The sequence below is a fragment of the Lycorma delicatula genome, chromosome 4, assembly GCF_047948215.1.
Source record: "Lycorma delicatula isolate Av1 chromosome 4, ASM4794821v1, whole genome shotgun sequence".
NCBI classification, from domain to species: domain Eukaryota; kingdom Metazoa; phylum Arthropoda; class Insecta; order Hemiptera; family Fulgoridae; genus Lycorma; species Lycorma delicatula.
In genome coordinates this window covers 84,848,305-84,862,282 of record NC_134458.1, presented here as the reverse complement: position 1 = coordinate 84,862,282, position 13,978 = coordinate 84,848,305, and the positions used below count along the sequence as shown (strand labels likewise).

The 13,978-nt window shown below is 28.1% G+C and overlaps 3 protein-coding genes across 9 annotated transcripts in view; 2 read left to right on the top strand and 1 right to left on the bottom strand.

Moving 5' to 3' along the window:
• swi2 (Protein singed wings 2) overlaps positions 1–736 on the top strand; it is a 105,232-nt gene extending 104,496 nt beyond the window's left edge. For all 5 annotated transcript variants that reach the window (XM_075363481.1, XM_075363482.1, XM_075363480.1 and 2 more), the window contains one exon: positions 90–736. In XM_075363481.1, the coding sequence (XP_075219596.1) occupies positions 90–269 (180 nt within the window). In that variant the 3' untranslated portion in view covers positions 270–736. The remainder of the gene's footprint in view (positions 1–89) is intronic.
• Positions 1–13,978, top strand: part of LOC142323614 (dynein axonemal intermediate chain 4-like) — a 204,945-nt gene that overhangs the window by 114,675 nt on the left and 76,292 nt on the right. The gene's annotated exons all lie outside the window — the stretch shown is intronic.
• LOC142322667 (prenylcysteine oxidase 1-like) lies at positions 3,929–12,276 on the bottom strand. The gene is made up of 5 exons (XM_075361743.1): positions 12,138–12,276; positions 11,598–11,804; positions 10,361–10,529; positions 7,193–7,401; positions 3,929–4,644 (listed from the first exon to the last, which is right to left on the bottom strand). The coding sequence occupies exons 1-5, from the start codon at positions 12,274–12,276 to the stop codon at positions 3,929–3,931; spliced, it is 1,440 nt and encodes a 479-aa protein (XP_075217858.1).

Sequence of the window (13,978 nt, the reverse complement as noted above, 5' to 3'; positions counted from 1 at the left end):
ACTTATCCATAATGTTACATCCATACATTATGTTCATAATACATACATTTTATTTAAAAATAATATTTATTTTATGAATAATGTTACAGATTGCTGAGCTACCAGTTAAAGCACTTTGTGCAGATCACAGCTTACCTTTACATCCACTTGATTATTTAAGTATAATATTTGCATCGTTAACATTATCAATACTTGGAAAACTTTTTTACGACTGGTGGAATTTCAAAAGGACAGGAAATGTACCTTGGATTGTAACTAATATGCCATAATTAATTTGTTACTACTGTTGTTTTATTTATTGCATATGCTATTTTTTTTCTTTCCGAAAAAAAGGAAGCAAAATCATTTTTTTGGAAATCAATAAATATAATAACATTAAAATTTCTGTAATGTAATGTTCATTAGCTTATTTTAAGTTTCATTAGATAAATGTCATTTTATGTAATAGTAAGGATTAAGTTGAGTTCAAACCATCAAATTAGGAAAAAACTGATTGCTTTACATGTAAAGTGTATAGTAATATGTTAAAGGAAATGAATAAGACTTGACCAATGGGTAGGATGAAATGGAGGAAAGAAAATATGGAGAGTTAAGAGACAAAACAGATGTAAATGTGTGGGTACTATTTTCTAGGGCAATGGAGGAAACAATATTCAACTGGTAAAGAGCAAGAATATTGATGGAAATAGAAGGCTTCAAGAGAAAGAAGACTTCTATGTGACTATTAAAGAAATAATTGTAAAAAAAAAGCTGTAAAAGTATTATTTTTAGTGTGGCAATATTTAGAAACTCAGGAATGAAGGAATATTTAAGAAAAATAGAAGCATTGAAATTGTGGATCTGCACAAGAATGAAATTCAAAGTTTAAAGTATTAAGTCAGCCAAGGGAGCATGGAGAAGGTCCAGGATGTTGGGTAAATTCTAATGCTTAAGGACCTGTCTGGAAACTCTATTCTATTCAGATACAACAGCTGCTAATACTTGGACTGCAGTACATAAATTAATGCAAACCTTTTACATACCTTTACATGTTACCTTTACACGCTACCTTGTTTGTACATACAGAAAATTTTGCACTGTATTTGTGCACTGCTCAATTTTTGTGTGTTAGTAGTAAATGATGATAAGAAAAATTTATATTCTTATAAGCATACTTGTAAGTGAAATAAATACATTTGAAAAAATATATGACCTTCAAGGAATATTTTTAAACTAGCTGTTGCCTGCAGCCTCATTTGCATGGATTTTGGATTTGTACCTAGAATAAGTTTTCAAAAGCAACATTAGATTTTTAGTAAAATTCTACCATAATTAAAAGGCCGATGTTTTAGTGGATATAATTGGGAAATCGTCTATTTACTTTGGCAAGGATTTTGGTCTTACCAATTTTTTGGTTTTTGTCACAGATTTTTTATATATTAAAAAATGAATTAATTGCGAATAATAATAATTTCTAAATTAGACAGAAACTAAATTTATTAAATTTTTTGAATCAGATGATATTATCATTGATTTAATAACCTAAAAAAAATGTTAAATGTATATATATATATATATATATATTTATATACATTTAAAATTTTTAGTTAGTATGTTGAGTATATATATATATATACACTCATCAACATACTGACCAATGTGCCAACAAAATTTAAAAACAAGAACTTTACCAAAGAGAGAACAGAAAAACCTAAAAAAGAAGGAAATGAAAGTAAAAAACCAAATAGCAGTGTTTAATGGCTTCGATGTTGAAATTATGGAAAAGGTATGTAAAAGCAGAGAATAAAGTACCGTGATAGTTTTACAAAATATAAATAATGAGAGTTCAGCTTACCAACAATTATAAAATGTTTAAATCTATTCAAGCACTTTTGGAGTTTTGTCCATCCTCAGGAATATACACTTGATTAATTATAAAACCTTTGTATAACTATTCATTTAAAATGAGATAAAATAAAATAAACTAAAATTTTATATCCATAACAATTGATTTTCGTATTATTAAAATTATAGTAATTTTAGTACTAAAAGTATAGTAACAGTCAGATGTAAAAGTAAAAACATGTCTTGTCAGTAAAAGAATCTTAATTGTTATAAAATAGTTTTACAAAATTGAAACAAGAAAATAACACAGAGATCATTAAAAAAAAATTTCTTAAAATACAATTGTACGAATAAAATAATAAAAAAATTACTAATGTTCATTTGGTTTGTTCATATGGTTATTTGGCTTGTAAGCATAAACCAAAATAACCATATTGTAAAATATTTAAGGAATAATAATAATAATAATTATAAAAATGATGGAGAGGATTTATGGGGAATATATCAAATTAAATATAATGAATGTAATAAAATTTATATTGATAAAAGTAACAGATCTTTTAAAAAAGAAAAAATCAATTGCTGGATTTGTATGCTAATTGCTCCTTGAACATTTTTTAAATTGAATTGTAAACTGGATGGTGTATCTATTTAACGGGTAATATTTAAAGAAAAAATTGATTTCAATTAATTTGTCTTTGGGGAGTAAACAGGATGGGACAAAGTATTTGAAGAGTTAATCACTGAGTTTTAAGAAGAATGGCTTACCAAAAATTTTGGATGGCAATGAAGATAAATGTATTGGTGAAAACAGCTATAACAGAACTTTCATTCATAATTTTTTTTTGTTAAATAAATGTAATTAATCAAGTTTTATCATTTTAACAAATGGAATGAACAAAGACAATAATCTTGAGTTAATAGAACCAATCACACATACCTAAAACTTCAAAATTGAAATGAGTAATAATATAAAATTGTTTTTTATTTCCGAATTGCAAATCTGTGTATTTTGTTGCAACAAATAAATAAACAAATATATTACTGAAATTTTGTACTCTCCAGTTCCAAGTTGATGCACTGGTTACAGTGAAAGATATAGGTGAGGTATAGTGTCACGTTGAATTGCACAACACCGCAACTTGTATAACTGCGATTCTGATTCTGTCATGCGATTCAGGCTCAAATCCTGTTGGTGATTAAGATTCCAATCCTGTCACGCGATTCAGACTACAATACTGTTGGTGATTCAGATTCCAATCCTGTCGCACTATTCATAGTCCGATTCTGTCGCAGGATTCAGACTATGATTCTGACTTAAACATATTTGAAGGCATTCTTCGAAATTGAATGGTATGAAGTAAGGAAATTGAATATTGTTCATTACTTTAGTTAAAGAATGCTGGCTGTAGTTTTACTACAAGCTATCAGCACTTTTAGTGGCTAATGATCATAGTCTTAAATGCCACTTACAAACAAAAAACTGATAGGTGTTTTGTTTTGTTAGCTATTGAGTTGCCCTAGTTGTAGTACATTTATTTATGAATACATAATCTTAACAAATTGACAAATTTTTTTAAGAATAATGATCTGTAATTATTACCCTTGTGTGATGTCCCCATCTTTAACTACTTTAAATTTTTATTCATGTTGGCAGATTTCAGTTTTAACCATGAGAACAGTTGTACTGCAATATCATCTTTGAATTTATTGTATAAATGACTATAGGAGCAACAGGATCGCAAAATAAAACTACGTGCTTATTCAGAAAAATAACATTTTTATTTTAATAATAAAATAATAATAATTAAAATAAATTCTTTAATTATAACTATAAATTTGTTTTTAGATGTAAAAAGAAAAATGATTAGTAATTTACAGCCAGTTTTAGAACAAATATTAAAAAAAATGTTTGCTCATACTAAGACAAACTTTTTATGGGTCCTTTATATATTGATGCAGTACTTAATTTATCTATATATTTACAAAAATTTGTTTCTCAATAAAAATAGTTTATTGTAGTTTGCCAAGAATAAAATTGTTTTTTAAATATATAATATATTAAAAATATGATGCCAACTATATACTATTAATTATCATAATATTATAAATAAATATTCTTGTAATAGAGACTATGGTAAACTAAATTTGCAACATTATTTGCTCCCATAAGGAGAGTGTTTACTGAAGAATCAATTCTCTCTATTATATTGATGTAAAATACTTTTGGGAAGAGTATAAAAGAATGATTTTTCTCCAAATTTTTGTATGTTGGTATAAGTGTGACTTTATCAATTTGATGCACTCTTTTGAGAAAATAGAAATAATTTTGCAGCTGCTCAGTTTCCAAACGAAATTTTGAGACTATTTTCCATAACGGATGAGGATAATTTTTTTCTCTATTAAAGATATCTTTAAGCTTATGAATTGTGACGAACAACGGTTCATCATTTACTGTTAATATTCTATCAACAAATGGTATATCATCACCTAATCTTTGGTCCAAGTTACCTTCAGCTATAACATAATACAGTTTTTCATATTCTGTATTTACTTCAATTTTATTAGGAAAGTTCTGAAAATCTATCTTGTTAATATTTTCAGCTAGGGGTGTTGCAATAACTACACAGTCATAATGATTTATTGTTTCACTGTCTGTGATAAGTTCAAATTTTCCTGTAATATTATTCCATAGTATAGCATTAACTTTCCTGTGCAAAATATGTGAACTGGAATTCCGGAGAATATCTCTGCATAGTCTCTCCATACCTCCATAAATATTTTCTTTTGCCTTCAAGCTCTTTTTTAAACTTTTGTGACCTAGAAGAAAAGATTTTTTTTTAAATTAACATTTGTTAGAAGCAGCTAATTCAAGTAGCTGTAATAATTGTCAATTACAATGTTCTAAGAAATCTAATACCACATGATACAATAAAAATGCTTTATTGTAAAACACACATCAATTTGACATTAAAATACAAAATAATTAACAGACTTTACAGAGTTAACTTAGTGAAGTAACATGGTCTATGAAGACCTTTATGTTTTTTTATTGAAAGAAGAATTTAAGTAATAACAAGTAACAATAATTTAAAAGGTATACTTACAGTAATTTAATTTAGATATCATTGGATGCCTAATATCTAAAAGGTGATTTTACTAAAAATAAATTTACAATACACTGTTACAAAATGAATAAACTTTATCACTGAGATCAGCCAGTTTAAGAATTTGTATTAACTCTTTTTAATACAAACAGTAATTTATTCTAGTGTATCATTTTTTAAATGTGATTTGGAGCAAATTCAAATGGTCTTGTCCTATATCCAGACGTTGAACATGTTAAAAAATTATGTATTATATCAGGCCTAGAATATCATTGCAGCAATTTCTTATATGATCTGACTGGTTACCACATAATTAATTGAAATTATTATATATTGCACTTTAAATTCATATTCTAAATATCTTTGCAAACCTCATAATAATATAGCACAGCTTATTAGAGAAATATACATGATAAGTAGTAAATGGTATCATTTTAATATTTTACAGTTATTGAATTAAAAATTATACAGAATTTAATTTTTTACTTAGGGTAAATGTGTGCAAATCCCACATTAGTTTAGAATTGAGCTCAAAATTAGTTTAGCTAGTTTTTACACACAAACAGTTCTTTTCCTACACGTTCTTATTCTGTTGAAAGACAAGAACATCGCATCACTTATGGAAACATAATACTGCAAGTTCATTGTAGCCTGGGGCTTAGTACTAGATGAATTTCAAATCACATCGGTTTGCTGCACAGTACAGTATGGCAAATACTAAACAAAGAAAATCTGCATCCATACCACCAACAGAAGATTCAAAATTTACTTCCTGTCGACTTTGCAGTGCGTCTAAATTTTTGTCACTAGCTTCAAGAAAACCGTTGTAAAGTAAGTTCTATTTTATTTGCTGATGAGGCAACATTTACAAGAGATGGAGTTAATAATTTGCGAAATAAACATCACTGGAATTTTTCAAATCCAAATGCCACAGTAGAAAGCAGTTTTCAACAAGGTTTTCTTTTAATATTTGGTGTGGCATTATTGATAAGCATATGATTGGATTATTTATTTTCGAAGGCCGTCTTATGGGAAACAAGTATTTATTTTTTTAGAAAATAACCTGTCATAGTTTTTAGAAGACATTCCACTAATAACAAGACAAAAAATGATTTTTCAACAAGATGGGGCTCCTGTACATTTTTGTTGAGATTATAGAAATTATTTGAATATAACATTTAGGAACAACTGGATCGGACAAGAAGGACCAGTTAATTGGCCTCCTAGATCACCTGATCTGACATCAATGGGCTGTTATGTGTGGCGACGTATGAAATCGACAGTATGCGCTAAAAAAGGTCTACAAAAGAAGAACTGATGGCAAGAATTTTCAGTGCATTTGAAATTCTACAAAATAATCTAAGTATGGTGAAAAGAGCCACCCAAGGAATTTTAAAACGAGCAGACTACTGTGTTAATAGTGAAGGAGGACATTTTCAACAGTTGTTATAATAGTATGTTGTTAATGTGTTTTCACTATTTTATTTTTGTTGAATAATCTTATTTCTAGATATTCTCAAATGTTAAAAGTATTATTCTTTTAATTTAGAAATTAATGTATTTTTTCAGCCACGTTTTGGATATTTTGATGCTAATAAAATTAATTTTTTGCAACTGTTTTGTAGTTGAGTTTATTTACATAATTTTGTTCACAATTAAATTCTCTACAATTTTGTTTAAAATTTTTTACTTATTTATTACCCGTGTAACAAAGTTATTGTATGTAAAACATAAAAAAGCGGGATTTTCACCACAATTTTTTGTGTTTATCCCAGTTTTCTCAAAACCCACTGCAGATACAGTTCTGAAACCTGTTTTATTCAATTTGTCATGTCAAAAAACATAAGAATCCATCAATCAAGCTTATCCCTTAATTTGGGTTCCTAGAATTTCAGTATGGTTTTATTTCATTCTTTGTCCAGAAATCATGGCGAAAGATTTTGCCAGCTGTAACTCACTGACGAAGCATTTCTGGACCCATGTTCATATAAATTTTTCATTATTTTCACTGGTAGAAAGTCGTCCTGAAATTCTTTCCGTTTCTTGGTGAAACACTGTATAATTCTGAAAGAATCATTAGATTAAATAATACAAAAAAAATTATTCTTTCATATATCATTCCAATTATTTCACAAACTTGCTTTTACCATGTTGAGTAAATCAATCTGTGAATACAACAAAATATTTACATAGAAATGCAATCACATAAAATGTTTATGACCATGTCTGGTTGTATAATAGAAAAGAAGTTTAATTCTTGCCTGAAAATACATGTGTTGAGTTCTGGAATCCACTGTATTGCCTAATATATGCCTTTAAAACAGTATCGTAGAAATATTCCGAGATACCGTATTTTAAGATTACATCTCTGATATCTTGCATCAGGTATTCTTTCATTTCTGGGGCAGTGTCCTCAATCATCTCTTCTACTGTACTGTATATATTAGTTTTCCTTAAATTTGTAGTAATCCTACAAACAAATAATCCAAACAAATCAAAGTTTTGAAAGAATTTTAAAGTAAATAATGTTAATACGAAAAAATGTTACTTTTATTATTAAGTATCTGTTAGACAACTATATTAACAAACATAACTATCATCAATCATTTAGCAATGGCAAATCCTCTGAAAAATTGAATTTTTTAAAAACAATATTCACATGAGATCTATTTCAGAAGTTGAAAACCATTCAAATTCACTTTGGATGTTCAAGCAATATGGTAAAAGTTATATATACCTTGCAAATTTTTCGAATTAAACAGATTAATTCTCAAGTTGTCTGCTGTGACTTACAGAAGAAAGAATTGCTGAAAATTATATTGCAACTATTGGTACAATCAATTTAGTTATTTTTGATGAAATAAACTATTATAAGATATGTGCAAGATGGTTTTACAAGACCAATTGATGAAAATTATGAAAAAAACAGATTTTGACGAGACACTATTCATCACTAAGACCCAAATTCGAAGTAACAAGGCACTGAATAGAAGCACCCAGTTTTTTAATCAGGAAAAAATTCAGAACCCATCAACTGGTAAATTGATGCTAATGATTTTTTAAGAGTGCATTTTCTGTTATCTTACTTGAAAAAAAAATCACAAAATTACTAATAGCCACTATTATAGAGCAATGCCTGAAAATAAACTGAAGCCTTTGTTAATAGGAAACAAATGTACAAACAAACATACACTTGATTATAGAAAAAAGGGGTACATTTCTTCAGGACAGTATTTATGTACTTGTATACATTGTACAATCAACATTTGAAAATGTTGAAAAATTATTTTTTGTCTACTTTACATTGAGGCCCGAAGTAAACATTCTGCATGTGTGTAGTGTGTGTAAATACACAATACACATACATATAACAACCTTCAACCTGTCAATGCAATCCACTGGGTGGACAAAAATGACACATACTTTTAAAAATAGCTACTGCACGATAAGAATGTTAATCATTACTTATGCCTGTTATTAATCTCAGATTATCACATTATTATGCAATTATGAATATATTGAGTCTAAAGGAATGTAAACAATGTATGATTATTGAAAAATTTATGCTAATTTCAGTTTCCTAATTTTATAATATTTGTATTATTTGCTGCTTGAGGTCTAGAGTAAATAAACCTTCTGCGTGTTAGTGCAAGTATTTGAATTGCAGTCCGGTACATATCATGTACAATGTTATATAAACAATAGCAATATTTCATAGTTATTTATAGTTTTATGACACAGTTAAATTATATTTCCAACATCATTTTAAAAACTCTTACTTGGTCTTGTGAAACTTTGTTATCTTAACTGTGGTGTTGTTAACTGCTTGTGACAGAAGTTACTTTGAGTGAGGTTTTTGTCCTTGAGAATAAAACTCACTCTTTGACTGTCTTTGAGGTAACTTAGTTTAAATAAATATCATAGTGAAATTTATGATTTATTTGCTTTATTATAGTGCTAGAAATTAAGTTTTTATTTATAAGTGTTGTGAAATTTCTAAGAATTAAGAGTACTTCTTGTTGTCTAGTTAAACACAGAAAAGGCAAAAATATTAGGAAGTGGGGAAAAGACAATAGTTCTTAATGTTTTCAATAAATTTTGTGAAAAATACCCAACTTTATAAATTAAACTAGTAGAGAGGTGCTTACATCAGAATTCATGGGTGAATCCATTTCAATTATTGAGATATTGCAAGCTGAAAAGAAAAAAAATATTGGGGTAGTATACACACCAGAAAAGAAAACATTCAAAACTTGTTTTAGGCCAAGTTGATGATTTCAATAAAAATGCTGTCAGATCAAAAGTGTACGGTTTCTTTTTTAAAAATGAATTGCCCACACTTAATAACATACTTTTAGTTGTCAAAAGTGATCCAGCTTTACTGAAAATTAGTGGTGCTAGTTTACATAAACTTCTTTTATCCATGGGTTTAAAATTTGCAGAAAAAGTAAAAATGGTTTTGTCATTGATAGAGATGATATAAAGATTTGGTTAAGGAAATATCTGAAACAAATTAAAGAGTTTAGAAAAATGGGAAAAAATATTTTTTATCTGGATGAAATGGGTGCATGAAGGTCATTAAATCAATAAAGTTTGGTGTGACACTTCTGTCAAAATATCTAAACATGCTTTTCTCTCCGGTTAAAGTACCAGTATAAATTTGCAAAAAACAAAGGAAAATGGTTGATTGTATGTCATATAGGGAATGAAGATGAATTTGTGCATTATTAGTTTTTGAATCCAATAAGATATTAACACCAAAGAAAAAATGGTAATTTCTTTAAAAACTGGTTTAATACCATTATGAAATTAATTCTGCCAAATAATGTTATTGCTATGGATAATGCACCTTACCATACTGTTAAGTTAGAAAAAAATCATCAATACATTGTGGCTAAAAATGGATGTAGTGTTGCCGCTGAGAGATAAACAAATTCCATTTGATTCTACATTTTTAAAGGTTGAACTCCTAGAAGAAGTTAAAAAAAATAAGCAAAAATTTTTTATATCTTATTTATTGAATGACTTTTAGTAACAGTAGTGGCCAGTATCTTGTTTACTTCAATTTCTTGTGTGATTTCTTATGATCACTTATGTTAATTACATTTTAATTCTGTTAGGGGAAATTCATAAAATTTTTATGCATTATTATTTTTACAGTAATATAAACGTTTTTTAAATACATTCTTTTAGAAGCAGATAAGTATTAACCCTTTTAATGCTTTATCTAGTTGATTTACATGACTAGAATATTGGCATAGTTTGCAATCAAATGTACCACCATGCTTATATTATAGTACCAATTTATGCTTTTACAGTTTTAAGCTCATCTTAAATAGAATTACATTTGTATATGAGTATGAATGCAGCTAAATACAGAAAGTTTAATCTAAATGCTGTTACTAAATACTATTTGAAGTACAATTTACCTTTTATAAGGGAATTCATTTTCTTTCAGAAACAACTTGATTATATGTGTATTGTAAACATGGTCCCATATCCAATCAATTATGGTCTTTATTCTTGAAAGAATACTGTTTCTGTATGCCTGTCTAGCGTAGATAATTCTGGAATCCTTCACATTGTAAGTTAATTTACCTGGATAACATTTAACATTTAAAATACAGGCTACTAATTAAATCATTTACATTTATCATTTACACCATAAAATTATGCTTGTGTTTGATGTTAACTGATATATATAACAGCAAAATTTATTGTAAGCTAATTAAAATATTTATCAGTAAATATATCATTCCCTACTAGTAATCAGTTGTGTTAGGAGTGAATCATCATTTCAATTTAATTAGTTTAATTAAATAATGGATCTGTAACAATATGTCAAATTAAGGTTCAGCAGATTATTGTGAATCTGAACTTTCAAAGAATTTCTGACTATTTGCATTTTACCAGTATGTTCTTGGGATTATTATTGTTGCCTTTTTCACTGAATCAAATATACAGTTGCTTATCATCTACCAAGCTCACTGAAATGCAGGTGAAATTCAACCCTATATGTGATCACCTTTATTTTGTTTACCGTAGAAATTGACCCTATAGTGAACATCATTATTGCTAGATAAATCGACTTTAATGATTGAAGTCTCTTGTACCTTATGTGCTTAGTGCCATTGCCGTAAGAAAGACTGGGTCAGATAGAGTAAAGGAACAAATTAATGTACCCTTTTTGTAATACAATAGTACCTCAATCTTGTGATAAATCAACTTTGACGCAGGGAAAATATTTATTCAAATATGTAAATGAAGCAGATACTATGTAAAGAGGATGAACAAGTAAACAAAGCTTTCTTCTTTTATTTCAAATGTAGTCTTGAAAATACTTCCAAAATTCCAAAAGAAGTATTGATTATGTATGATTTTAGCAATAAAATAAGTATACTAGAGAATTAATGTAATTTCTCTTTGAAAATTTGGGATATATTAAAAATTATGAAGTAGTTATGTAGCATAATAATGTAGTTCTCAAGGCATAATACCTCTTTAAACCAAATGGCTTTAATTATAAGTATTGTGAACATATTTTAAGAGGAATATTTTTTTGTGAATTAACAGTACTAAAAATTTTATATACAAAAATGTATATACAATTTATTGTATGACAGAAAAAATAAAACTATCTGGTGAATGATTTGAATATTTACTTACGGAATCTGTTTGTGAAGAACTGGATATATTCATCTCCATCAATCATGTCCCAGTTTCCGACTTCATAATCTTCTCCATCAAATCTTGTAATGAATAATCTTCCACAAACATCATCTTTCTCATAAATATCAATATCTATCTTATCCATGAAAAGTTCTCTTAAAAAGAATGCAGTGGATGACCCTGCAATACCCCCTCCAATTATGGCTAGAAAAAGAACAATTGAGTGAACTTTCTAAATATTACAGTTATGTGATACTAGACAAAACAAATTATCTTACCAAGTTTCTATAAGCCTTTTCTAGGTAGCACAAACACAGGTACATTTCTAGGTACCTGCACAAACATCCCAGTTCGTCCTGTAGTTGAAAATTATGTTTTCACTACAGCAATTTTTTACTACAGGTCTGATCAGATATGACTGAACTCCAGATACCAGATTGAAACAAATCGTAGTTGTTCAAACAGATTTTAGCAGCAGCTGTAGTCATAAGTAAGGGGGGGGGGAACAAATACAAGTGTTGAAATGAATTAACTGACCAATCATAATTAAAGATCTAGGTTTCTCTTTTAAAGTATCAAAAGAACTGACCACTACACCATGATGTTGGTCAGGGACCTTTTTGGCTCTGCCTAGATTTATTATAACAGTTATAAATAGTAGAGTTGGACTGCTCATGTCAAATGCAAATTATATTAAAAAAAAAAAACACAAAGTAAACAGATGATTTCAGAAACATTTGGAAATGAGAAGCATTGTCATTAAAATAATATGAAGATTATAAACTAACAAGTTATGATAACGTTAAATTCTTTACCTTTATTTCTCAAAGCAACTTCTCATTGTATTTCATTTATTAATGAAAAATTTGGTGTTGATTTTGTTTAGTCAACCAGACTGATATTAAGTTTCATTATAGTACACTTTTATTGTTATATCATAGGCATGTATTTCTATATATAGTCAATAAATGTCCACACACCTCATTTGACATACTGATGTTGTATCTGATCTGAGGCAGGTCCTTACGCCATGTCCATTTTCATTCTCCTTTATTTGTAGTTAAACTTTTGAGTTCTTGATAGATCCTATTTCCTTCAGAATGTCTATAATTTTTACATTTTTCTGACCTCTTTTTTTGCACCCTTACTACAAGCACTAATTTAATCACCCCTTCTCCTATGATGATCTATCTCAGCCAGTTCTTCATTCTACTAATTATTTTTTAATTTATTTGTCCTTTTAATTTTCTTTAGTCTCTTCCATGACCATATTTCAAATGCCTCCAGCTTTTCCTTTTTCCTATATCTAAGAGTTCATGTTTCTATTCATACAGATAATTATAAAATAACATTTCATGACGCTTCTTCAAGATTAACTCCATCTGACTATGTAACAACTTTATTTCTATCAAACTTTTTCTTACCCATTACTACTCTTGTTTTTATTTTATTTTTTCAGTTTTCTGTTAAGATGATATGGTACTAAAATAAGAGTAAATATAAAGTTTTATGGGTATGAGTTCTTTTTTTGGGTAAATGAATTGCTTGTTCCATCCTATATTCAATTCTTTTTTCTGACATTCATTTTCTTACCAAATTCTGTAAAACTATCTTCTAATTTTGAAATCATCTACTGATTATCATGCGCTTCATCTCCTAAAACACCAGTCATTTGGAAACCTTGCAAGATTTATTCTCCTTCTTCCTATACTGATTGCTTCATCTTCTTCCAAAGCATCTCAATTATACTTTTAATATACGTATTCAACAAGATTGATAAGAGACATCACCTTTGTCTCCTCTTACAATGCTAAACTATTCAGTTTGTAACATATAAACTTATTTTTTAGCTTTTATTTTCAAAGCTATTGTCTAATTCAGGTAAATCTCTTCCAATTAATCTTCTAGTCTTCCAATTTAGATGTTGATATTTTCATACCCCATTTTATATAGTTGAATGCTTTTTTCATATCCTTTGTCTCTTTCTATCAAATTAGAATTAAGTGAATAAATTTACACTAAAAATTATTTTTAAAAAGGTATAAACACTGATAAAAAATGATAAAATAGTGATTATTAATGTAATGCTAGATAACTTATAACTAGAAGACTAATTACAGACTACATTAAAATAATTGAAAAACATATACTACTGCTACATTAGTAAGCAAATATGAAAGCATGAAGGTTTTAGATTGACTAACTGGTAAACAATAATCCTATTTCTAATCCATTCAAACAGCAGAACTATCTTTCAAACATATACTGCTGTATATGAATGCTTGGTATGCATACAAAACTTTACCCCTGACTGCAAGTGAATAGCAAACTTTTCATATATTTTATTGGATACATGTGTACATATATTTTTAACTATT